Source organism: Bubalus kerabau, chromosome 8, assembly GCF_029407905.1.
Source record: "Bubalus kerabau isolate K-KA32 ecotype Philippines breed swamp buffalo chromosome 8, PCC_UOA_SB_1v2, whole genome shotgun sequence".
In the NCBI taxonomy this organism is placed as follows: domain Eukaryota; kingdom Metazoa; phylum Chordata; class Mammalia; order Artiodactyla; family Bovidae; genus Bubalus; species Bubalus kerabau.
Window position 1 is genome coordinate 59112402 of NC_073631.1, and position 27423 is coordinate 59139824.

At 38.3% G+C, this 27423-nt stretch overlaps 2 protein-coding genes across 4 annotated transcripts; both read right to left on the reverse strand.

Annotated features, from left to right (window-relative positions):
- Positions 1-1833: 1833 nt before the first annotated feature.
- On the reverse strand, positions 1834-26809 carry IFRD1 (interferon related developmental regulator 1). 3 transcript variants are annotated; one of them, XM_055590342.1, is made up of 12 exons: positions 26672-26809; positions 21894-21998; positions 21667-21751; positions 20817-20941; positions 18762-18919; positions 15975-16025; positions 15713-15891; positions 15516-15624; positions 10965-11099; positions 6861-6989; positions 6315-6410; positions 1834-2592 (listed from the first exon to the last, which is right to left on the reverse strand). In XM_055590342.1, the coding sequence occupies exons 1-12, from the start codon at positions 26760-26762 to the stop codon at positions 2503-2505; spliced, it is 1353 nt and encodes a 450-aa protein (XP_055446317.1). In that variant the 5' UTR covers positions 26763-26809; the 3' UTR covers positions 1834-2502. The 3 variants fall into 3 exon arrangements, with proteins under 3 accessions (XP_055446317.1, XP_055446316.1, XP_055446318.1); XM_055590341.1 differs by having other exon boundaries at positions 10965-11114; XM_055590343.1 differs by lacking the exon at positions 26672-26809 and adding an exon at positions 25693-25828 and having other exon boundaries at positions 10965-11114.
- On the reverse strand, positions 26805-27177 carry LOC129659193 (uncharacterized). The gene has a single exon (XM_055590347.1). The coding sequence runs from the start codon at positions 26961-26963 to the stop codon at positions 26805-26807; it is 159 nt and encodes a 52-aa protein (XP_055446322.1). The 5' UTR covers positions 26964-27177.
- Positions 27178-27423: the final 246 nt, after the last annotated feature.

Sequence of the window (27423 nt, forward strand, 5' to 3'; positions counted from 1 at the left end):
GTAAGGCCAGAGGCTCCATCCAGCAACTCTAACATTTCATGGGAGTTCCAGATCATGGACAATGTACATGCATCTATGTGGAGGATGGGAGGGTAGTGTCAAGAACTTAGTATTTCCCAGATCGCCAGTCTACCAAAACACAGTACCAAACATTTTTACAGCAGAGACAGAGATTCAAAGAACAAAACAAAACAAAATAAATCAGAAAGTGAAACTACATCAGACATTGTGGCAACACTTTTAATTAGAGTAGAGCAATGCCTTCAAAATCCCAAGTTTGGTTTTCTACCTAGAATTTTATATACCAAGCCAAAGTACCTGTTAGACACATGAAGTTTCAACATAATCAACTTCCCATACACTCATTCCCAGAAGTTTCACTCATTCCATTTTAACAGGGAAGTAATCTAATAGCAAAGACATGGGGTCTAGGAGATGTGGAATCCAACTTGAGTGGAAAACAGATCCCAGGATGGAGTCTCAAGCAACAGCTGTACACTCAGATGAGAGAAAGTAGTCTAGACTGAAACAACAAGGAATTCAATATCCTTTTGGGCTTTGACCATGTGACAAAGAGATTAAAGAGTTTTACAAACTTATTGGAACTGTTCTGGAAGAGTTAAATGATGTGTGTATAAAACCAAGACAAGATGTCCTATGAGATTGGTAATGTAAGCACAGGAAACCATCCAGTTCAGAAATGAATAGAAAATAAGGTGACTATAATGTAAACAATGATGATGATTTAGCAAAAAAGAAAAAAGGGGTTGGGGGGGAGAAGTAAAAAGGCAGAAATCCTTACCTCTCAAATAAAGAAATAGCTGTATAAGCATTTTACTTAGAAATTTGAAACCAAAGTGCTAGGAAAAAACTAAAGGCTGAAATGAAATCCTGAGAAATGAGAAAGGAAGGAGCAGGGAACTAACTTGCTTATAAGCACTGAAGTACTACTAAAACTATATATACACATCCCTGGTACCTCAGTGCTATCAAGAATCCGCCTGCAATGCAGGAGACCAGGGTTCAGTTCCTGGGTTGGGATGATCTCCTGAGAAGGAAATGAATGGCATCTCACTCCAGTATTCTTGCCCGGGAAATCCCATGGACAGAGGAGCCTGGCAGGCTACAGTCTGTTGGGTCGCCAAGAGTCAGACACAACTAGTGACTACACCACCCCCATAACATTGCTTTAATAAAAATTCATTAATATTCTAAAATATGTATATAGTAAATTGAAAATTTAGAAAAAATACTACTTACAATCTCTTCTCCATGGTCCTAAACTACTTGGAATATAAAGAGGAGACAACATGCAACCCCAGGTTTGAGATTCCAAGTTTGTTTTCCATTGCATTATATCTGAGGGCTGGAACTCACCCTCCCAGCAGCAGCAACAGCTCCATGAGGCAGCGAATAGGGGGCGCATCAGACCTTCCAGGAGGGGTTGAAGATGTGGCAGAGGAAGACTAGTTTAGAAAAAATACCTGTGGATTTTGGTCCTTATTTTCATGCTTCTTCCACCCCTCTTATTACTGTGTACCCCATGTGCAATGTCATTTTAACATAAAGTTTTATAATAAAAAATCCTAGTGCATTGTCAAAATGCCTACAACTTCCCATAAAGTCAAAAAAAAAGCACCTCATGGGGCAACCAAGAAACAATGGTCTTAAAAGCAGCTGGAATGTCAACGATATACGGCTACATTTTTTTCATTTATTTTCATGTTTCCAAATATACAAGAGGAAGTTCTGTTTTACTCTCCATACCCCACTTTATCATTTTGAACTCTATATATAAACTCATAAATGTTTCTTCTATTAGAAAAGAAGCACTTTTAGTGTGAAAAGATCTTTATTTCAAAATAAAGAGCACAAGGTCTTACACAGCAGATAAAATTAGTGTTACTGCCCTCAGTGGTCAAGGTTAGCAACTTTTCTGGCTTACATTAATTCATCATGAACAACGGATGGACTGATTGGCCTGTAAGTCCAGCTGTATGGCCACATGGTATAATTCCTTTTGTTGATCCTAGTGACAAAATTATTAGGTTCCACTTAAAATTGAAAATAACAGCAGCTTTTCCAGATCTAGCTCCCAAAATTGTATCCTGAACTCATCTGTGTAAGATCTTAAGTTAAAAACTTTGTGTATCTATATCATTATAATCAGTATTTCTGATAATCACAGCATAAGAAATTTAATTTTGGCTAACAGTTTTTCTCATTATGAAATCAAGTGAAAAACCTTATGTTTGCTTTTTTCATAAATAGAAAATGACCAAACATTACAAACACTTTATGTTTAGTGATTATATATACAAAGAATATTCAATAAACAGGACTTACCATCTGCAATACTATATACATTAAATTATAATATAACCCCTACTACAAAAGCTATCTGTTGACCAAGATAAAAACTGTCTCTAGAGATTAAATACATTAGAAATTACAAAGAAAAAAAAAAGGGGAAATAGAAAGTGGTCTTCAAATGCTAAAAATCTAGAAGAATTCTCCAACATCTGCTCTTTTATCACGACATTTGCTTCGAGCTTTTGTTCGAGCTTTGAAGGCTGCAGAATTATATAAATGCTGAAATGGAAAAGAGGAAAATATGTGTGAGCCAATAAAGTTTTAGATATTCTTATAAAGTAAGAAAAAAGATTATAATGTGACTATAATGTAAACAATGATGCTGATTTAGCAAAAAAAAAAAAAGGGGTGGGGGGAGAACTAAAAAGGCAGAAATCCTTACCTCTCAAATAAAGAAATAGCTGTATAAGCATTTTACTTAGAAATCTGAAACCAAAGTGCTAGGAAAAAACTAAAGGCTGAAATGAAATCCTGAGAAATGAGAAAGGAAGGAACAGGGAACTAACTTGCTTATAAGCACTGAAGTACTACTAAAACTACATATATACATCCCTGGTGCCTCAGTGGTATCAAGAATCTGCCTGCAATACAGGAGACCGGGGTTCAGTTCCTGGGTTGGGATGATCTCCTGAGAAGGAAATGAATGGCATCTCACTCCAGTATTCTTGCCCGGGAAATCCCATGGACAGAGGAGCCTGGCAGGCTACAGTCCGTGGGGTTGCCATGGACTGAAAGGAAAGAAATGAACTAATTTGACTTTATTTTTTTTTTTTTTTTTTAATTTTATTTTATTTTTAAACTTTACATAACTGTATTAGATTTGCCAAATATCAAAATGAATCCGCCACAGGTATACATGTGTTCCCCATCCTGAACCCTCCTCCCTCCTCCCTCCCCATTCCATCCCTCTGGGTCGTCCCAGTGCACCAGCCCCAAGCATCCAGTATCGTGCATCGAACCTGGACTGGCAACTCATTTCATACATGATATTTACATGTTTCAATGCCATTCTCCCAAATCTTCCCACCCTCTCCCTCTCCCACAGAGTCCATAAGACTGTTCTATACATCAGTGTCTCTTTTGCTGTCTCGTACACAGGGTTATTGTTACCATCTTTCTAAATTCCATATATATGCGTTAGTATACTGTATTGGTGTTTTTCTTTCTGGCTTACTTCACTCTGTATAATAGGCTCCAGTTTCATCCACCTCATTAGAACTGATTCAAATGTATTCTTTTTAATGGCTGAATAATACTCCATTGTGTATATGTACCACAGCTTTCTTATCCATTCATCTGCTGATGGACATCTAGGTTGCTTCCATGTCCTGGCTATTATAAACAGTGCTGCGATGAACATTGGGGTACTCGTGTCTCTTTCCCTTCTGGTTTTCTCAGTGTGTATGCCCAGCAGTGGGATTGCTGGATCATAAGGCATGTCTATTTCCAGTTTTTTAAGGAATCTCCACACTGTTCTCCATAGTGGCTGCACTAGTTTGCATTCCCACCAACAGTGGAAGAGGGTTCCCTTTTCTCCACACCCTCTCCAGCATTTATTACTTGTAGACTTTTGGATTGCAGCCATTCTGACTGGTGTGAAATGGTACCTCATAGTGGTTTTGATTTGCATTTCTCTGATAATGAGTGATGTTGAGCATCTTTTCATGTGTTTGTTAGCCATCTTTATGTCTTCTTTGGAGAAATGTCTATTTAGTTCTTTGGCCCATTTTTTGATTGGGTCATTTATTTTTCTGGAGTTGAGCTGTAGGAGTTGCTTGTATATTCTCGAGATTAGTTGTTTGTCAGTTGCTTCATTTGCTATTATCTTCTCCCATTCTGAAGGCTGTCTTTTCACCTTGCTAATAGTTTCCTTTGATGTGCAGAAGCTTTTAAGGTTAATTAGGTCCCATTTGTTTATTTTTGCTTTTATTTCCAATATTCTGGGAGGTGGGTCATAGAGGATCCTGCTGTGATGTATGTCAGAGAGTGTTTTGCCTATGTTCTCCTCTAGGAGTTTTATAGTTTCTGGTCTTACGTTGAGATCTTTAATCCATTTTGAGTTTATTTTTGTGTATGGTGTTAGAAAGTGTTCTAGTTTCATTCTTTTACAAGTGGTTGACCAGATTTCCCAGCACCACTTGTTAAAGAGATTGTCTTTAATCCATTGTATATTCTTGCCTCCTTTGTCGAAGATAAGGTGTCCATATGTGCGTGGATTTATCTCTGGGCTTTCTATTTTGTTCCATTGATCTATATTTCTAATTTGACTTTAGATATACTTTATATGTTTAAAAGACACAAAGAATGAGGGAGAAGATTAACACATGACGATTCTGTATGAAAAAAATAACCAAACGTAAAATGTCAAGAAAATTTTTTAAATAATAAAACCAATATTGTCAAATATGTGTTTAATAGCTACAGGCATTCATTCAACACTGAAAATAATTAAAAATAGTAGAATAATTTTGGAAGGTAATTTGGCAATACATCTCAAAAATCATAATCAAGCTCTATCGTTCCATGCAAGGACTTTATCCAAGAAATAATCCAAAAGAGAAATAAATGTAAAAATATTAGTATTTATTAGAAAGTTTTAAAATGCCCAACAATCAATTATATGTCCATCAAAGTGATTAAATATAAAGATTTTATAAACATACAATAAAACAATTCACATCCACTAGGATGGCTAAAACTTAAAAGGAAAATTAAAAACAAAAAAAGGTATTAGTAAGGATGTCAAAATTTGAACTCTCATATTGCTAGTGGGAAGGTAAAACGCACTGCAGTCATTGTAGAAAACAGTTTGGTGGTTCCTCAAAAAGTTAACAGAATTACACATGACTGAGCAACTCTGCTCCTAGAAGAACTGAAAACAGGTGCACTAATAAAAACTTGTAAGTTTATGTTCAAAAAAAGCACGATTTAAAAGGATCAAAAGTGGAAACAAGCCAAATGTCCACAAACTAACAAAGAGATAAACATGTGGTGTATCCATACAACGGAGGATTATTCGGACACAAAAAGGACTAAAGTACTGACCACCCTACAACGTGGATGAACCTTGGCAACACCATGCTAAGTGGAAAAAAAAAAGTCACAAAAGGTCACGTTATATGACTCTCTGTCTGTGAAATACCCACAACAGGTAAATCCATAGAGAAAGAATGCACATTAGTGACTGCTTATCAGCAGCTGCGGGGAAAGAAGAGGTGAACAGACAGTGAACATTTAATGAACCTCAGTTTCCTTTTTGAGGTGACGAAAATGTTTGGAAACTAGATAGCGGTGATGGTTGTGCAACACTGTAGTGTATTCAATACCACTGAACTGTACACTATATTTTATGTTATGTGAATTTTATCTTAGTAAAAATAATAATAAGGATTTTTGAAATGTTATGAAATTCTCCAGGCAAGAATACTGGAGTGGGTAGCCATTCCCTTCTCCAAGGGACCTTCCCCTCCCAAGGATTGAATGCAGGTCTCCTGCATTGCAGACAGATTCTTTATTGCTGAGCCACTGGGGAAGCCAAATAATATTAATCACTATTTAATGTTATAAACTCTCTAAGCACATTTGTTCTCCTCATCTGTAAAATGAATCTGGTACTAAGTTTAGGCTCAGTCATCAGATATGAAAGAAGCACTTTTGTCAGTATTTATCCTTAAATACATAAACTTCACAGAACAAAGGGAAATAAAAAATGAAAATAGTTTCTATGTTAATAGGATTATGGATAAAAATTTCTCTTCTTAACCCTCCATACTCTAAATGGACTAACGTTTCTTCTATACTTACTAGTCCAGCTCTGTCTGAAACACCATGGAGAACTAAATAGTTTACAAACATAGCTAAATGCCTGTCACCTGGCAGAATCAAAGCTTTGTCTCCACTTCCGTGCATTCAGTTCTCTTGAAAACAAAAACCAAACCTACCCTTTCAAATCGAGAAATCTTCATTGTCTTCAATGCAGCAGCATCAAGCATCACTGGGGGTCCAAGTTCAAATACATTGCGAAGGAATTCATTTGACTGAAATAAAAGAGGCAATAAGGCTCAGTATTAAACATCAGTTTTCTTTTTTTTACTACATAAACTGAATTCTGGTTAACAGAAGTTATGTGGAGTTTATAAATATGAATGTATGTCACTTGTTTTCTTTCTGTTTCTCATAAGACCAAACTGTTTTCCAATGCCCTGAATTCAAGAAAGCTATGTCAAACTAGTTGCTTTCCTACAGAGATGTCAATAGTGCTCCAACAGTCAAAGAGATGCCCCACCAAGCTTACACTATACAAAAACAAAAAGGACAGTTTCATATGTATTCACCTCAACTTTCAAAAATAAATTTGCCATTGTGCATAACATATACTGAAAACAGTCTGTATATTCAAACTAATTTCAAAAGCAGTGAAGTGAGGTAGATCCAAAACTACTCTCTAATTTAAAAGCAAACACACAGAAAGGATGTCACCCACTCACCTGTAAGTGGTACTGCATTCCTGATCCAAGAATCTCCTTAAAGGTGTCATATGTATGTTTTTTGACCCAGCAATCAATATACATCCTTTCAGGACCAAATTTAACAGTTTCTGTTGGAAAATCCCGTTCCTGGTCAATAGAAGAATAAAAATGTTAAGAGGAACCAAGATGATTTAAAGAAATCCTACATAAACACAATTTCTAAATATACATATACATGTTGGAATGAATAGTATGGTTTAAACCAATACCTCCATCCCTGAAATATGAACAGACTAGAAAGTAGAAGTACTATCCTACATAAAGAGTGCAGAATTTGTCTAGCTGCTGTAGACATGGCAAAACTACCTTGTTGTGAATGTTTTTTCATTTCAAAAGCACTCAACAAACTTGCTGGAAAAGTCAGATACGTGTATGGTTTAGGATTGGGGTAGGGAGGGTTATAGGACAAGTCAGAAAGACAAGATGCCCCCACAAGACAGTGGTGAAATTAGGGAAGCAGAAATCTAGGAAAGGAAGTAAAGACAAATGGTGTTAACTAACAGACCAACCAAAAAGGAGGAGAAGCAACTAGAGGGTTCAGAGGGCCTTTGAAGATTCTTATTAAGAAAATGAGATAACATTTATGATTTCAGAAATGGAAGAAATGGAATAATTTTGCCAGAAGACAATTTCTAAAGTATAACCATGGGGCAAGAAGAGGTAGTGGTGGAAGTGAAATGGAAACAGGAACAAATACAGAATAGGGTTTTCCAAATGAGCAGAGAAGAAATCCAGAATACTGACAGAACTTGAGACAAAAACAAAATAGCTGCTCTATATTTTAATAAATCATGAGTAAGGAAGAGTAACCCACGTGGTGCAGTGGTAGAGAACCCACCTGCCAATGCAGGAGACTCAAGAGACATGGTTTCCACCCCTGCTGGGAAGAGCCCCTGGAGGAAATGGCAACCCACTCCAGTATCCTTGCCTGGGAAATTCTGCGGACAGGAATCTAGAGGGCTACAGTCTATGGGTCAGACATGACTGAGTGACTTGAGTACACACACACACCCAGGAAGGGAGGAAGTGATTTCCACAGAGACAGGAGAAACAAAGCGATGGGATCTGACTGGGCAGGACCTATCCAATTGCCTTCCCCACGTCTATTTAGTCCCCACCTCTCTCAGCAGACACAGGATCTTATGTAATAAAAAAAGAATGTGAATGCTAGATTCACATGGATATGCCACTCCCTGGCTTGTGACTTTGGCAAGTAATTTAACCTGTTTGGGTCTGTTCCCTTGCCTGTAAAGGCTATCTATACGTCTACCACATAGAACTATTAGAGGTATAAGCATGTTTTGTGAAGCATATACAGTGCTTGGGCTGTTACAACAGCTCAAAACAACAACAACAAAACAGTATGATTCTATTATTTCAGCATTTCTTATTTCAGAAAACAGAGACACCAGGAAAGAACTCCCTATAATCATGTGTATCCTTACCTATTCGTCTCTCTTAAATCACAGGCCCTCCTCCCCAGTTCAAGACTAATCATTATTCTTTCAACGCCTCATACCACAAATCTTGCACTTTATTTTCAAAGGCTCCTTTCTCCATTGATTCCTTTTCCCATAAACTGTCTCTAGCATTTAAAACAGCAAACCCTGCTACAATCCAGTAATCAGCTCTCTTCTTCCCATCACAGCCATGTTTTTTAAGTCAAGACACACTATCTCCACTTTTTCACCTGCCATTCACTTTTCAATCCACTTCAGTCTGGTTTTTCTCCCATCATTCTATTGAAGCTGGTCTTATAAAGGTCACTGTGGTGTTGGGAGAAGACTCTTGAGAGTCCCTTGGACTGCAAGGAGATCCAACCAGTCCATCCTAAAGGAGATCAGTCCTGGGTGTTCATTGGAAGGACTGATGCTGAAGCTGAAACTCCAATACTTTGGCCACCTGATGCGAAGAGCTGACTCATTGGAAAAGACCCTGATGCTGGGAAAGATTGAGGACAGGAGGAGAAGGGGACGATAGAGGATGAGATGGTTGGATGGCATCACCGTCTCAATGGACATGAGTTTGAGTGAACCTCAGGAGATGGTGATGGACAGGGAGGCCTGGTGTGCTGCGGTTCATGGGGTCGCAAAGAGTTGGACACGACTGAGCGACTGAACTGAATGACCTCCTAAGTGACAAATCTCATTGACACTTTCCATTCCCTCTCTGGACCTACCCGCAGTGTTTGGCCCTCAAAGACAGCACAGTGCAGTGCGTCCAGACTCCAGCTTTGCTACTTCCTGTTTTTTAACTATTCCCCTGGTCCCCATTTTTCCTTAAAAAGATAATTGTACTGTTTAAAGACCTACACTGGGACCAAAACAACAAAACTGTATGTCAAAGTACCAATATATCAAATGTTTACCAATTTAATACATGAACTTCAAAATGGGTTTTGGATGAAAAGAAATGGCGTGGCAAAACAACCACACCCCAAATGGACCATTCTCTATAGCAACTGAACAAGATCCAACAAGGAAGCAGAGTCCCTCAAAGAAAGCTGGGTTTCAATATAAGAAAAGAGACAAGATCACTGAGCAAGGCTCTGAGACATGCACGTAGACTGAAGCTGAGCTGCAGGAATAGGGAACCAATCAAAGGGCAAAGAAGGAACAGAAATTCTGAGATGAAGAAGAGAGGGTGGGAAAGGCCTGGGAGGGAGGTCACCAGAGGACAGAATATGAGGCAAACGCAGGGCTTTCATTTCCATTGATAGAAGAGGGGGTGGGGGGCAGAGGGAGGAGACAAGAAGCCTGTTAAAACTGGTTCACATTGAGATTTCACATGTATCTTTCTCAGGAGAGTCAGTACTTTCTACCATGACCAGCCTGGGCTGAGGGACCTGTCAACAGGGTCTGTGGGATCCTACCGGCCTTAACATCTGTTACCCAGAGAGGACCCAAAAAGACAGAAAATCTGAAATCAGTTATAATCCAGAAAATCTACAACATGTCATTATTTTATCTTTTGGAGGCTACAGGATCTAAATACAGGAATAGTTTATTTCTAAATTCCACTCAAGAAAATCACTTATTTGGGGATTTTACCACACTGATTATAAGACCAACAAGATGCTTAGTATGTATGTATCTCTGTTCGAGTCAGGATTTTTTTTTTTTTTTTTTCTCATTTTGTTTTTTAAATAACATCCTGAGTAAACATAAAGTATTATCTGAGTTAACATAAAATATTATTATAAAGTAATTAGTATTAACATTAACCAAAAATTTAGATCACAGAGGACCTGTATACTAATTTATACCCTAGGTTTTACTTTTTTTAATGTAAATTAAAATGAAGAGAGTAGTTCTTAAGCAGACTACGTAAGAATCATTGGAACACTTGAAAATTGGATCTGAGTGGGGCTTTAGTATTTTCTTTTAAGTTCCCATTCTAAAATTTCATACACGTTACACTGAATGACTCTTTACTAATATTCTTGAAAGAAATTCCCTATTAACATTTATCGAAGAAACTTATCCTTAACCATACACTATAAGCCCTAAAGGTTTCTAAATCAATTTATTTGCCAGGTAGGCTAAAGCAGGTTAGAGGTCTACAGAAAGGATTCAAGCATCAGAAAATGATATGCTGGGTTTTGTTATTTCAGCTTTCAGCACCTAGCTTTCCCAAGAAGCTCACAAAGGTCTCTGCTTAAAGGTACTGAAGGATAGGCAATAATTTACTATTTACAAAAAAAATTCATTATTCATACAATACTAAGTATCTATGTGCTAATGATAAGCACCAGGTCTTGAATGATGGCAAGTACGCCAAAGTGAAGTACATTTCTATCACTATGAATCTTTTTTATCTTTTTCAACAACAACAAAAGAAAAAAAAAAAAAAAGCCTTCATAACATCAGAATTAATTTTTCCTTTGTTTAAAAAGAAATTTTTTTCATTTTTGTTGTTAAAAACCTGCTCAGTCTTAAAATGAGGAAATTATTTAGCTCAAAGGTGAAGTTCAACCAGCAAAATCACCCAACTGACAAGTCTGGCTTAAAACAATCTAATTTCAAAAGAATTAATTAACTATTAAAGCATTAAGAAGCCTACCTCCACCGCCCTCAGGATGTCTCTGAACACTGACCGCTGCTTTCTCTTGTCTACCTTGGCCCGGTGCTTATTTCCATCTGTAGCCAAAGTCCTAAGCATCTGAGTTAAAGACTCCATGTCTTCATAAAAAAAGTCCTGGTCAGAAAAATACTTTATTAACAGGCAAAAATTTAATCCAGAAATACTGTCTACAAGATGATACACTACTACCAAATAATGAACATTCCTCTTCTAAGTGTATCCAGATACACTCAACCAACACTTACTGTGTTCCAACTGTATTCAAGATGTTACTGGGACTTCCAAGTTCAGTGACAGTCAGATACACATAAATCAATATAGTTTCTACCCTCTGGTTCCCCAGACCCCAAGGCACGTATTCCCAGAACTCCAAATTTCTTTATACCAAAAGAGCAAAGCTATTAGTAATGCTTTTTAAAGCTCCTAATTTCTAATTTACTGGCCACATTTCAAATAAGCAACCAAGTATTTACATCAGGTGCACAACTCAAGTGATTAAATTATTTCAGAAAGAAAAATATTTTAATCCCTTTTGGAGGGAAGCCACAAAATATATTACTATTTGCTATGATCTTAAGTTGACTATAGGCTTCTTTATTACAGTTTAAATGGCTATACTTTTCAGAAGTCTATTTTGGGTGTTTTTAGTCTCTAATTAAATTTTACAACCACATTAAAAACTAAGCAATGATTCAGAGTTATTTAGTTGACCAAAACTAAAGCAGACAGGAGGTGAGACATCTCCAGCTCTAGTCATTAACCTTCTTTGCATTAGTGGTAACAATCATTTAACTTATTCTATTAAAACAAGAAAACTCTTATTTCGGGCATTCTTCACTTTGTACTGTATATATTTATTAATTGTTCCATGTCAAAAGGTACAGATGTAATTTCTGTAAATGCCTAAAATGAAAAAGATTATTACACTCATGGAAAATAAGCTTGGAATCAACAGAGATATTCTTTTAAGTACGCAAGTATTTTCTTATTATCAGTATTTTAGAGATTGTATATTCTTAACTGTTCTAACGAATGTTTTCTTTCATCTTCTAATTCAACTTCCTATGGCTGAATTAGCTGGAAATGACACCTGTTAACAAGACTTTCATCTAGAAAAATGGTTACCAAAACTGAAAAGCTATTATTAAAACAGTTCAATGTTATGTTGATGTCTGTATTTATATTTCACTAAATTTGATTCCATCATAACAAAATAAGAATTGTTTTACTTGTAGAAACAAGTACATTTTAGGGACTAACAGTTTCCTACTTATTTCACAGGCTATTAGTTCTTTTGTACTATTCTCAAAAAAAAAAAAAAGTATGGAAGATTTAAATATATATATGGGAGAATACACCAAAAATTAACCAGACTATGCATTACTGTAATTTGTTCTAAGAACTGGGAATCACTGCCAGTGGTTCTCAAGAATCTTATCTCCCAGCAGACATTTTTTTAATCAGAGGAATCTGATATAAAAAGGGGATAGTTAATACCACCCATATCTCGTAAGTTTATTGAAAGGCCTAAGTAACATATATTTATATATTCTAAAAATACATAAAACACAGTACATAAATATCCATTATGCTATAGTTCTTTTATACAGCCTGTTTCAGTATAACAATTTAAATGCTTCAACAGGTCTAAAGATAATTATTTCATACTAAAATAACAGCTGTGATAAGTTAAAATGGTTTCAAAAGTTGAGTGGAATTAAAATGAAATGAAACCACAGAAAACTTGAGTTCAAGTACACAAGATGAGATGCTGATGGTCACAAAAATCATGCCCTACACTAGTATTTTCTATATAGTAGTCATCGGAGCACTGATTGTAAACCAAATGAAATAAGCTGTACTAAGTGTTAAGAAATAAACATAGGGAAGCCTAACATTAAAACAGAGTTTGATCCCTCCCCACTTCACTGCAAAGCGCTGATTACTATTTCCAGAATGGTTTTATCTGACTACTCAACTACAAAGACTTTTATTCTTTTCACTCCTGCTAATTGAGGCAGAATGTCTTTGTCAGGGTATGGAGACATTTTTACATGAGCCGGTTATCCTATAAAAATCAAGAAGTGAAAAGCATATGATTTAAGGCCTGGGAAATGTGTTTTGAGTCCTCAGATTTTATTTCCACTGTGTCTCTGTCCTGAAGCACTGCCCCTGTCAGCTTAGGTGGAAGATGGAACAGGGAGAATTAGGGATGGTCTGAGAATACTGTATTTTGGTACAATTTCCAGAATTAGTTTATCACGTGGCCCTCAGACCTATAATTTAACCCACTAAATAGTCCTTCTCTTAGTTTAAGTTGCACTAGAGAGCACCAAAAAGGCTACTACTAGAGTCGGACACGACTGAAGCGACTTAGCAGCAGCAGCAGCAGCAGACTACTAGCAAGGGGGAGGTGATATGCAATTCAGCTAACAGTGCAGGAATAGCTACCACTTACACTGTACTTGGCACATGTTCCAACAACTCATGGAATGGCTACCCACTCCAGGATTCTTGCCGGGAAAATCCCAAGAACAGAGGAGCCTGGCGGGCTCCATGCAGCCCCATGCATACAGTCCAAGCTGCGGGACATGACTGAGTGACACTTCTGTGCACACTGTATGTACTTGGCACCTGTTCCAACAACTTGTGAGGTGTTAACTGTTACCACCTCCACTTTAAAGGTAAGAATAGGACTTCCAAGGTGGTCCCGTGGGTAAGAATTCGCCTGCCAATGTCGGGGGGTGGCTTCAATCTCTTGTCAGTGAAGAGCCCACATGCTGCAGGGCAACTAGCTGGTGCACCACAACTGAGCCTGCGCCCCCTGCAGCCCACCTGCCACAACTAGAGAAGCCCGCCCACTGCAACGACGAGCCTACCCACCAAAACTAAGACCCAAGGCAGCCAAATAAATAAATGAATATTTTTTAAAATAAACAAACACAAAACTTACTTAACAAAAATAGCAAACAAAACACTTAAGTTCTGTTTTATAACACAGTTCATTTTTGTCTTTGACAAGGATTTGGTCAAATTAAACATGTTTGAGTGACTGCTCTTGATTATCACATATGACTTATTAAGTCAGAGAAGGTAAGATATGCAGGTGGCAATACTATTTACATTTATGCAAATTTAAACAAATTCAACATATATAATTTAAACTGCATCATTAGTTCACTTTTAGGATGCATTTCAAAGGAAAAAGAAAAGAAATTACCATTTCTAGTCAGTAGAGGAATACAAGGTTAAAAACTAGGACATCCGGCTTCTGTGCCTTGAGGTTAAGAAGTTATTAACTAGTTCAATAAAATTAAATTGATTGCTAAACTTGAGTCCAATTTCTCACATATGGAGACTCATTTGCTACTGAAGTGTGAATAACTTACTTTTCATTCATACCAGCTATCTTTCAAAATAAGGAGGGTGGGTGGGGGGCAGCCAAACACAGGCCAAGAATGGAATGTGAAAAACCAAGGCAACTCAAAACATGTATTAATCTTATTTAGAATTATCCACTGTTAACTTCTTTAACTGCAGAAAAGCATCATTCCAAAAAATCATCTTTCTCCTTAAATTGAAAAGCAGCTAGGAAGTAACCCAAGATTCACAACAGAGGTCACAAACCAGGGTGACCAACTGTTCCATAGAGCTAGCCTAAGATAAAGGCTTCAGGACATAGGACTTTTCAGTGCTAAACTTGGAATACCACCAGGATGGTGGATCATCTCTTGGTCACCTACCACAAACTCAAATACCTCCAAAAGCAAAATTATGGTATTTAAAAAAAAAGAAAAGAAAAAAAGCAACCATGAGTGGCCAGCGGTAGAAAACTACAAAGCACATGTCCCAGGCTAAAGGGACATGTTTATTTTCATCTTTGGCTTAGAAAGGACTTCCCTGGTGGCTCAGACAGTAAAGAATCTGCCTGCAATGTGGGAGACCAAGATTCCATCCCTGGGTAAGGAAGGTCCCCTGGAGAAGGAAATGGCAACCCTTGCCTGGAGAATCCCATGGACAGAGGAGCCTGGCAGGCTACATTCCATAGGATCACAAAGAGTCGAATAGGACTGAACAAATAACACACTTGGCTTAGAAAAGTTAAACATGATGGTAACTAAACTCATCTGACTTAATCCCAAACCTACAATGACATCGTATTTCATCCATTTGTCTGACATTTATTATAAGTGCCTGAATTACCTTAATGTGTCTCAGGTCTGAGAAATCCAAGCAGATCCAAAAGATTATACAGGACAACTCTCCATGAGTAATAAGAGTGTACTTAAACTTCAGTTCTGTAGGCAGCAATGATTAAGTATAATGAACTACACTCAAATACTGCTCTACCAACCAACCACTATTGGTTTATGCTCTTATTAAGTATTACATCATCACTGCCAAGAAGCGGGACAACCAATCATTAGGTTCTCAAGTGGGCCATGCTCTTGAGTTATCATCCAATTCTTAATTGTGAGGGTAATGACAGAATAATGGTTCTTGTGGCATTTTCACCCATCAGATACTTACACTCTCCATTCCTCTGGCCAATTCAAACAGAAGTGCCAAAGATTCACCAGCAGCTATTCTCATGTTTACATCATCAGAAGAAAGGAGACTTGGAAGTTTATGGAAATGCCTGGAGAACAGCCAGTCATTACTATGTGAACACAACCAATTATATCAATAACTCTTGTTTTTATAAAATAAGAACAAAAAATACATACACCTCAAGCTTTTTCTTCACTTCATTGATTGGGCATATGGTCAGTAATAATGTCCACGCGAGAAGCGAGCTGATATGAAGTGCTGTATTAGGGGTGCTACAGATAACATTAGTGTCTTTCTCTTTGAGATAGGACTTGGTGAAGATATTTTCCAAACACTGCAGAGTTGAATACAGCTCCTAATGCATAAGAGCAGGAAATAAGAGTGCCATCTTAAATGAGAAATGTGCAAATAACTGGATTCAAAAGGCTCTCTACTTACAGTAATGTCATCTGTGGCAATAAAACAGCAAACACCAAAGCAAGTTGCACACTAAAAAAAGCAAAAAATAAATCAGACATTAATTTTTGCCATTTTCTTATTAATTTTACATATTCCTGCTTTTATAAATTCAACGTGAAAAACTTATCAGCTACATGACTATGTTAGGTCCCAAGTATAGTATAAAAAGAAGGAAAAAACAGGGTTAAGAGTTAAGGGAAGTGGGCTTCAGCTAAAACCCAGTAAGGTCTGCTAGTAAACTTAAGAGTTCAACTTTAGCAAAGTTACTCCATTTTTCTTGGGTCTTCCTTCATTAATCCAGCAGATCATTTCAAGCCAACTCCAAAGATGCTTACTCTTTAGAAGAAAAGTTAAGATAAACCTAGACAGCATATTAAAAAGCAGAGGCATCACTTTGCCGACAAAAGTCCGTATTGTCAAAGCTATGGTTTTTCCAGCAGTTATATACAGATTTGAGAGCACAGAAGAACTGATGCCTTCAAACTGTGGCGCTGGAGAAGACTCTTGAGAGTCCCTTGGACTGCAAGGAGATCAAATCAGTGATTCCTAAAGGAAATCAACCCTGAGTATTCATTGGAAGGACTGATGCTGAAGTTGAAGCTCCAATACTTTGGCCACCTGATGCAAAGAGCCGACTCATTGGAAAATACCCTGATATTAGGAAGGATTGAAGGCAAAAGGAGAAGAGGGCGGTAGAGGATGAAAAGGTTAGATAAGATCACTGACTCAATGGACATCAATCGATCTGAGCAAACTCTGGGAGATGGTGAAGGGAAACCTGGCGTGCTGCGGTCCATGGGGTCACAAAGAGCTGGAAACAACTGAGCGAGTGAACAACAAGACATCCAAGATTTCCAAGGTAAAACCTACCTAATAAAACAGACTCAGTATATTTATATATAATCTACTTCTAACATTATAGGAGCCATTAATTCTCAGAACACTTGTGCTAATTATTTAAAAGCAGAATTTGAAATTTATAAGGCTTTATTACTCTTCAATTCCCTTTTCTCCATACGTTATCACTAAAATGCCCTCATGTTGTTCCAAGTACCACTAAGGTGTAAGTCTTTAAAGGCATCATTCACATGCCTCCAATTTCAGCTAGTTCTGTTTCAGTACTATGAGGACACTTGTAATATTAATCTGTTTGTTGCCACTCTTTTATTCTCATTAAGTTATTGTAAAAATTAGACACTGTTAAAATTCGAAAGTAGCTGAAGCATTATTCTCAGTAAAAGAAAATTTCAATATGTAATCCTCTCCTAAGTAAGCAGCAGAAGCCAGGACACATCTCCTAAGAGAAAAAAAGTAGGACTGCCTTCATTTAATAAAGATTCCTTCTACTAATATGCAGAAGAATGCCAGAATTTTGCTTTTTTTATATTCACAGCAAGAGTGAGAAGGATGAAGACAGTGCCTTGGATAACCACAACAACTCACATGCAACCAAAACTAAGTGATCGCCCCAAATACCTAATCAATAGTGTTTTCTGTCAAACATTTCAAATGCCCCTAATACTCCTGGGCAGTTTTAAAGCTGCAAGAAACTAGCCGAAAAGGAAGAACAGAAAGGTAAAGAACTACTGGGGGGCAGAGATTCCTATAAAGTTACCAAACTCCGACTCCTTTTCCTCTAGACTCCTCCCAGCATCTATATATACAGTTGGTAAAGCAAGGAACTCTCAGCCAAAGTGACCTGCCTCTGTCCTCCAGCTTTCCTCGTCTCACTACCACGGCTGCCACTTGAGAAGAACCTAGACGCAGGGCAGAGCTGCAAGATGGACATGCCGAGGGACCTTGCTGACCTGACTGGGCACTGATATGTACAAAAAATAAACTTTTATTAAGCCACTAAGACGTCAGGGTTTACCTGATAGAAACAGTAATGTCATTTACCTTGGGTGCATGCATGCTAAGTTGCTTCAGTTGTGTCTGACTCTGCGATCCTGTGGGGTGTAGCCCACCAGGCTCCTCTGTCCATGGGAGTCTCTAGGCAAGGATACTGGAGTGGGTTGCCATGCCCTCCTCCAGGGGTTCTTCCCAACCCAGGAAAGTACCCAAGTCTCCGGCGGCTCCTGCATTGCAGGTGCGTTCTTTACCACTGAGCCACCAGGAGAGCCCATCGTTTACCTTAAGTAACATTAAAGAGGAGGCTAATAATTAGTATTAAAAAGTTTTCAACAAACTGGTTCTCTTGCTAGAAAAACAGCTTAAGACTCAAATTCACTAACAATAAATTCTTATGACCTATTAAGGCTCGTAAGATTCTTAATACCCATTAAGATTCAAATCCACTTCCTAAATCCACTAAGACTACCTCATATTTTTGTGATAAAGCAAAAGATGCTTTGTGTGATCATTTAAATCGCTTATTTAGCATAACAGAAACCAACAACCAACTCCACCAAAATTCACAATCTTACGTATGTAAGTGGTAAATATCAATTAGAAAATGAAAGCTTTTCCAAACCCCCCAAATCAGATGAATATTTCAAAAGTCAGCTTTCCCTACATCAACCAAATCCACCCATGTAACTACAGCACTCAGCTCTTTCATAAGGACTGCTCTATAAGGGATGTTCTATTGAGAAACAGAAAATTTAAGAAAAGAACTGTCATATTGAGTCTGCTCACTAAAAAACAAATGAGAATAAAATGATAATAAAAACCTTCTATATTTTTGAAGATGCTATTTTCCTCGATTATCACAAGGTCTGAGTATCATGCCTAGATAGATCTATAATTTAAAAATTCTGTACTTACAGTTTGCCTGGCCTGGATACTAGCTGTTCCATCACAAATTATTTTCTTCAGAATTGGTCCAAGAGTCTTTAAAACCTCTTCACTTTCAATTCCAGGGCCCAACTGAATACAAAGAACAGATGCTAATGCTGCAGCTGCACGCTGCTCATCACCTTTACCTATAAAAGAAGTCATCAGCAATTATGACAAATCATTTTCAGTAGACTTCTTAAGGCAGCAATTTCCCAAATTTGTTCTATTTCAAAATAGCATCTACCAATTATGAAACTCAAAGTATGCTCAAGGCTTTGGCATGACCTATAAATCTAGTGAGGTTAAAGAGCTCAAGCTCTGGAAGCAGGCCACACTTGAATCCTAGATCTATCACATACTAGCCAAATGACCTTCAACCAATTACTCTTATTCTCAAAACACTTCCTCATCTGTAAAATGGAAATTAACACCTATTTTAAAGAACAGTACTGTAACAGGTCAGCAAAATAATGCATTTCAAGCTAATCTGACTTTCTAAGTCCTTCATGAACTCACAGAATAGTGCACAAATAACCCTTGAAATAACTTGTCAAGCATTTCAGATGTACACAGCCCATGAGGTAAACTAAATCTTCAGGACTTTCCTCCACCAATATTGTTTTAAATAAGCAAGGGTTTAAAAACAGGTATTCTTGGGAATTCCCTGGTGGTACAGTGGTTAGGACTCCACATTCTCAGTGTAGAGGGCTTTTTTCGTTCGATCTTTCGTCGGGGAACTAAAGTCCCATAAGGTGCATGGCACAGCCAACTATAAATAACAGAGTCTTTAAAACTATACAAATACATTAATATAAGTGTTTGAGTGAGTGAATGAAGTCACTCAGTTGTGTCTGACTCTTTGCAACCCAATGGAGTGTACCTGCCAGGCTCCTCCATCCATAGGATTTCCTAGGCAAGAACACTGAAGTGGGTTGCCATTTCCTTCTCCAGGGGATCTTCCTGACCAGGGATCAAACCTGGGTCTCCTGCATGGCAGGCAGATTCTTTACTGTCTGAGCCACCAGGGAAGCATGTTAATATAAAGGTAAGTGTAAATTAACTCTCTTGAGAACTGTACACACCAAAGGGTTTGCATAAATTTTGAATTTAAATTATTATTTGATAAATGTCTATGCAGGTTGTAAAGAAATTTTAATACGTCTAGTCCAACTACCTTATAGGATACAGTTTCAATATAAATACTTTTAACAAAGCCATTGTAGTATCTCAAAGAAGTTGGCTCTGCTATCAACTATACCAATAACAAGTTATATAACTTTAGACCAGTCTCGCTTTTCCTAGGCCTTTCATTTCTCTGCACAGTGAGTGGTAGATTAGACCAAAGGTTTCCAAACACCCATTCTTGACAAAGCTTTCACCTGAGGGAAAATGAGAATAAAGACAAATGTTCTTACTTGGCAAAATAATTAAGCTGGTATCCCCAAATCTTTTGAATTCTGGCATTTTCTAAAATTGAAAGTCTTTGATAATACTAGACTTAATCTTTAAGGTCTCTCTTTATTCTCAAAAGTTCTTTCATCATAGAGATCCTACTATGAATTCTAGAATCTCTATGACAAAGTTCAAGAATTCAAATATTCCAAGGGATATTCTGAAATGATGTAACTGAAAGTATGATCAATGTTTTAAATAAGAAAATGAGGTAGATAATTATGATACTGTTTTAATTTTAGAAAAATGAAGTAGGATGGGTTTTTAAATAATTCTTTTTGTTGACATTTGACACAGTTTTCAAGCCTTTGTTATGTACAAGAGAATGGCAAACACCTCTTTTAATACAACTAAAGTTGACAATCCACCCCAATCTTTCCTAATTTCAAATGCTTACTACATTTTTACATTTTGAAACTAGTTTCAAAAGCTAACAAGTTTGATTTTCATTTCTAACAAGACTGATATATTCCCTGTCACGTACAAGGTTACAAGAGTGAACCAGACTTTTAGTGCTATTAACAAATGTTACTGCACAGAAGGTAGAAAATTCCTTTTAGGTTCTGTGACTGTGTAAAGTAAGGACATTACCTTTTTTCAGGCAGCGCTCAATGCTATCAGTTAAAGTCATTCTTCTTTCCAGAATAAATTCATAGAGCATCTTTGAAGCCAGTGCATTTTTAATACCTTCAAGGGCTGCCTGCCTTGTTTTCGCACTATTTAAAAGAAAATATAAGAGAAAGAAGATACAGCTGGAGTGTACCATCAGTCAATGAGACTTGTAAAAGCCTAATTTCCTCTAAATTTTTTCTATTTATAGATTTTTTAACATATAATTTTCACGTTCACATCACTTTTCAAATAATAGTTTAATTTTCATCTACAACTCACCCTACTACATATCATAGCATTTTTATGCTTATTCACTTAATAACCACAACATTAAATGGCCACATAGTACTTCATAGTTTCAGCGTATAAGGCATGTTCTTCTACATTACATATTCAAGTAAACATGTATTTTTTTTTTAACAGTACAAAAGTCCAGAGATCCTGTTTGCATCTTCTGGGGTTTTTAATTCCATTTGTTTCAATTTGGTTCCAGAGTTACTGTTAAGTAAGAAAACAATCTGGCTTTAGTATTTCTCAATAGTTATCCTTTCTAGTTGAAGATTAACTTTTAATTCAACAAATACACGACAATTATCAAACACAGATATGTGCTCTTATTCTAGAACAACAACTAATCTATTAATCTAAATTCTAGTGGCATGTTCCTATCTACATTAAAAGCCCAAAAGCACAAAAAACTAAAATATCCAAAGTAAACAAATCAAGTTTTAGGAAAACATAATGCTCAAAGAAATAACTGCACATATTTTATATAAAAGGTGGCTGATCAAAATCACCCAGAATGAAAAGAGCTTCCAGTAATTCCCACCTCTTATCCAGGGTCAGGTCAATGAATCCCTTCAACTTATACTCTAAGTCTTCTTGAGTTCCTTCCTCATCAAGGACTTCTGGCCCTAAGGAATAATAAAACCAACCACTGTACTTTAAACAGAAAAAAGCAGATAGGGAAAAGTAATAGAATACTTAGCTACAAGAATTCCTGGACCTAAAACATCCTTTTATCTAACGTCGCAAATCTAAACTGAAAACTCATACCATCTTCAGCAAAACTGGAAGGATCGCTGTAACCGCTGCAATGGCTCATTGTTTCAATCGATGCATCTTCATCACTGAAAGGTTGAACATTTCGATGCTGGCCACCTAGTAGGTAAAAGAGAGTGGAGGTAAATGATTTTGTTGTCATATATGCAAATACTTAACTTGGGAATTTTAAAACTTACTTAAAAACAAGCCAGCAATAAAAACCCAAACTTACTAAGAGAGAATTTTTTTCACAAAAGAACACACTTAAATATTCCTAATATAAGTCAATTCACCTACTATGTATTATTTCAGAGCACCAACTATTTACAATATACATCAACTGCAGAAATATATCAATCATCTAGTATGTGACCATTTTTGCTAAAAAAAAAACAACAAAAAAACAGCATTATGGATAAAAAAACTACTTCCCAATTACTTCAAATCATGAAGATGATAAAAATAGATCAACATAAAAATAAGACAAATGTATTTTCCAATGAGAATAACATTAACTGGTGAATGGGTTAGTTTTTAGGTTACACATGTCTTAATACAAAGTGAAATTTGAGGAGTTGTGGGATGGTAGTTTTAAGTAAGACAATTTGAATTGAGAGGACCAAAAAGTTTAAGATAGAAGTTTTAGATGCTGACAAGTGGATCCAACATGGCACAGAAAATAATGACAGCAACTGGATGAAGTGACTGATCACTAAAGAGCTACAGCGTTGGTAAGATGTGTAAGAAAATACTAAGAGCTCTGATGGACTATCTACATGATACCCAGTGCAGCGAGCTACAGGATTTTTGTTCCCAAGTTATGGAAGACAGAAGAGCTGAGAAGTCTTTCAAACTAGCATACAAATCTCTTAAGAGGCAGGACTATGAAATGGTCCTAAAGCACTGCACAGAGGCCCTCCTTACCAGCACTCTATGGTGGACTTCACAGGGCCAAGTCCACTGGAGAAAGCATCTATTCAAGAGTCCTCTTAACAGAGTTGTCTCATGTTTGCAAGTAAAAAATTATAGGCAAGGTGCAAGCTGATAAATTGTAAGCATGGTGTGCTTAAAATTGGGAATCTGCTTTGAAGACTTTGAGCAATGTTCAAGACTTGACTTTTTTCACATGCTAATTTCAGAAATGACTACAGTATTTTAAAAACCTACTTTACTGTAGTGACTAGTGACTAAGCTGGATGATGACTTTCCTACTATGATGGGTGCACACGTTAACATTTGTTCCTAGTCACTCCCTTGGGAAGATAGATAGTGCTCTTGCAAAGTTTGTGTATTTTTGGTCAATTAAGAGTCGAATTTTAAGACCTTAAAAAGACGTTTCAGTATTTGATATAGCATAAAAAGCCTGTTAGACAAATCACGTTCAAAAGAAATGTTCTAATATACCCAAAAGTTTTAAAATATCAGTGCTGTTATTAAAAAATTAAAATCTTTTTTTAAACCAGAATCTTCCTCTCAATTTCATTAATCTAAGGAATAAATCTATATTCCTAGTCACTGTAATTTCTAATTATTTTTGTTTTGTGGGAATTTCATATTAATAGAAAGATTATTGTCATCAATTACACTGAGTATGGAGTTAAAAGAAGTCCCCAATTCCACCCTAAAAGTGACCATGAGTCACCTGATTTAACTCCAAGTTCCAATCAAAGATTGCACTAAATATCTCTTAGGTCCCTATGTTCAAGAAATCTGTATCATTTAATACATCTTAAGAAAGGCTTCGGAGAAGGCAATGGCACCCGACTCCAGTACTTGCCTGAAAAATCCATGGACGGAGGAGCCTAGTAGGCTGCAGTCCATGGGGTCGCTAAGAGTCTGATACGACTGAGTGACTTCACTTTCACTTGTTACTTTCATGCATTGGAGAAGGAAATGGCAACCCACTCCAGTGTTCTTGCCTAGAGAATCCCAGGGACGGGGGAGCCTGGTGGGCTGCTGTCTATGGGGTCGCACAGAGTCGGACACGACTGAAGCGACTTAGCAGCAGCAGCAGCAAGAAAGGCTTCTCAAAAATTCTGAGTATAATTAAGCCTGTTGCTGTCTTTTTTATAACTTTAAAAAATCAAAACAGAGATGAGGCTTTAGCAGATTTTTAAATCAACACAGGAAGCAAGTAGCCTTCAAATCTGCTTGCTTTCCAAAAGAGAATAAAGTGTGCCAATCAAAGAAGTGAAGTATAAAGAATAAGCAATGAACCCAAGACACCAAAACTTCCTAATCATAGTGCTTAGGAAAGAACAAACAAATAAACAAAGACCTATGACATCATATTCTATTTTTGGATCTGTCTTCATGTGTTTTCATGATCTGAAGTCATGGCAATAGTTGAGTCATCTGCTTAACTTCTACTAATATTTATTCACAAATCATCTTTTATTTTTCACATTCAGCCTATTTTTAAACTGTCAAAAAGAGTTTCCTATCCAGGTGTTATTCAGCTCCCTTCTCTAAGTTTCAATGATTTCCCAAAGTTCAAGGGGAAAGAGATTATTAAAAAAAAAAAAAAATCAAGGGGAAAAAACCCTGTAAGAGTATCTAATATATAGGTCACACTTACCAACCTTGTGTTCTTAAGTACCATTGATGAGGTGGCCCTTTAGACACATTAAGTCCTTACTTCTTAAAGGGCTTTCTTACTAACAAGGTTTTGTTCTTTCCTAAAAATGCTCTCTTCAAAATAAGTGCTATGAAAAACACACACACTTGAACAACAGGTCAATTTTATTAGCTTCCTGGACCCCCTCCACTAACTTAAAAAGTATTTAAATGGGAAATCTAAAACGATAGACAGAAGTTGGTTATTTCTTGGTTGTACCTGTGAAGATATCATATGAATCCCATTTCTTCTACAGATGATATTTAAAAATACCAGTAAGGTAAGAGACTTTTAAGTACAAGTTTGTGAAAATTTTCCATCTCTTCTACTCAACTATTATTTATTTGAGTAAGTAATATTCAGGTGGAACCAACTTAACCTTTTCAAAAAGTAAATCTCACCCCCAAGCCCCAATCAGAGGCAAGCACAGCTAACAAGTTCTAGTGTAAATGTCCAAAGATAGTCAAAGCATGTATAGTTTTATAAACTATCAAAGAATTGTTTTCCTGCTGCTGAAAAGTCACAAATGAGAATTTCGAAGTAAAATTTGAAAGGCAACCCCCCACTGCCTTCTGAGATTATTCTCTAAGTACCAGGAAGGAAGGAGGCTGGACAGGAAGCTTCAGAAGGGAATACATGTTCCTTAGCGAATCAAGGAGGCCATTACCATTTTCAAAATGACTTTAGCTTGCTCCATCTCTGTGTTTGTTTCAACAAAAGGTAAACTTGAAGAATCAAAATTAATACGGACTTTCTAGACAGAATTTAAATGTTTACTTCTGACGAGAAGACGAAGCAGAAAGGTAAAGAGGTATCAATTCACACAGAGCAACTAGATGTATTTTATATTTTGATCAAGAATGAACTTCATGAGCACCGAAAGCAAGCATTCAATCAAAATAAAGATATAAAAAGAGGGGGGCTGCATCTATAATAATTCATTTCTACGGTCAATTATTAAATATTTAATACATGATAGCAAGCTTTCGTCTTGCTTTTTAAATATCAGTTGCCAATTCTTTAAAAAAAGACTGGCCTATTTATTTGCTAAAGAACAAAGGCCTATCATTCTGAGGGTTAAAGTAGCAATAGTATTCACAAATATATATGGCTAATAGATTCGATGTGATAACATCTGAGGTTATTTTAATTTCAAAGTTTCAATAAAGCAATTATTAAGTGAGATGACTTTACCGGGTTTAACACTAGCTTTCAGCATGGTGTGTCTCGTTGGAGTTTTTGCTTGAAGTCATTTTTTCTTAGCCGTATAGTTAGGACTAAAAAATCATTAATTCAGTTAAGCACCTACCCATCCAGGAAAAGTTTCGACTTTGCAATGAGGAATAATAAAAAAAAAAACCTAACTAAACTTTTGGCTAACTGCAATCTGAGCTCCTCACCACTCCCGCCTATTCCGGGCTCCCAGCGGAGAACCTACAAAATACAGCACAAAGGAGCACGCAGTTTCTGCCCCCGGGAGTAGGAGCTGGCTTCGACAGGTCGCCCGAGAGCTGGGGGCTCGGGATTTGTGCGGGTGCCAGATAGAGGTAGGAGCAGAGTCTACGCTGGGACAGTGGATCCCAGCCTCTGGCGCCTCGGCCGGGCCAGGTGCACACGTGGGATGCACAGAAAGGCAGCCGAATTGGATGCCACATGGGCTCCTCTGCGTCACCCCGGCTCCACCGCCCAAAGCCCAGGCCGCGTGACGCAAGAGCCGGTCCAAACCCGCCGGACGTTTGGCATTCCCGAGAACTCCATGTTGGAGCCGAGTGGTCAAAGGTGACCAGTGACAGCATGGACACAACTCCGAGCTCAGCACCACCCTCTGTCAAAGAGAGCTCTAGAGAGCCAGTACCAGTCTCTGAAAACACTTCCTCTCCCGCCCAGCTCCCAGTCACCCCCAACCCCGACCCATTCTCAGGCGCAAGAACCCATCTGCCCCTCTCCCTGCCCCGCGGCCGGTGCCCAAGAGTTCGGTTCGCACGCCAGATCCAAATCGCGCGAGGTTCGGCTCCCAGGGCACGCTGGGAAGCGTAGTCCGCCGGCCACGCCAGGCGCCCCGCCAACGCATACGTCTAGAGGCATAGAACTACAACTCCCAGGGTGCCCAAGGCTAAGCGACTCGCCAACCCGGCCGGTATCTGGGATGCCGGCGGCGGGGATACTTTCTTACCTGCTGTCGCCGCCGTCGCTGCAGCTGCCCCTGAACCGCCGCCACCACTGCCACCGCGGTGGGAAGTGTTCCGCTTCTTATTCTTCGGCATCGTGGGACGCCCGGTGCCGCCTAAACTCTAGCTTATCGAGGATCAGCCGATGGAGCTGCACTTTTTACTCGTGCGTCTGTGCGACGGGCGGCTGAGAGGCGAGTCTTCGGCTAACAACAGAGGCGAGAAGCGGCGCGGGTAAGAGTGGGCAATGGCGGCAGCAGAAATCCCCGTGAAGAACTGTGATCGGAAACGATACATGTTTCTCTCTAGCGCGGGAGCTAAGGCGGGGCGGGCGAGGCCACGACGCCTTAAGTAGTAGGACCGCCGCCTGTCGTCACCATCCGTGGGCGGGACTCGAACTCTCACTAGCCAATCCCCATAGGTCTCCCCACCAAAGGCCGACTTCGGGCGGGCCAAAGATGCTCACCACAGAGCCCATGCCGCAAGTCTTCCAGCGGCGCCCGGGGAGCCGGTCTTCGTTGTGTGCTGAATTATGGGATACGTAGTCGGCCCCGTGGAGCCGCCTCCCAGCTCCTCCCAACTGGCTTCTCTGCGCACATGCTTCCTTTCTCGTGACTCTTCCACTGCCTGCTGGCGGCCCAGCGTTGGAATTGACGGAGGTGGCCGCCGGCGGTGAGCAATGCTGCGGGTATGCCACATGATGACAGCCAGCTTCCAAGTGGGAGCTACGCAATCCGCGTCACTGGTCTGACTCGAG

Bases quoted from the DNA above. Each gene is read 5' to 3' on its own strand.
- LOC129659193 (XM_055590347.1), bottom strand. From the start codon at position 26,963: ATGTATCGTTTCCGATCACAGTTCTTCACGGGGATTTCTGCTGCCGCC.
- IFRD1 (XM_055590341.1), bottom strand. From the start codon at position 26,762: ATGCCGAAGAATAAGAAGCGGAACACTTCCCACCGCGGTGGCAGTGGT. The intron at 11,115-15,515 runs GTAAGTATCTGA...CTGTTAATAAAG, and splicing joins TGGCCAGAGGAATGGAGAGT to TATTTTTCTGACCAGGACTT. The intron at 6,990-10,964 runs GTAGGCTTCTTA...TCTATTGACCAG, and splicing joins ACATCCTGAGGGCGGTGGAG to GAACGGGATTTTCCAACAGA.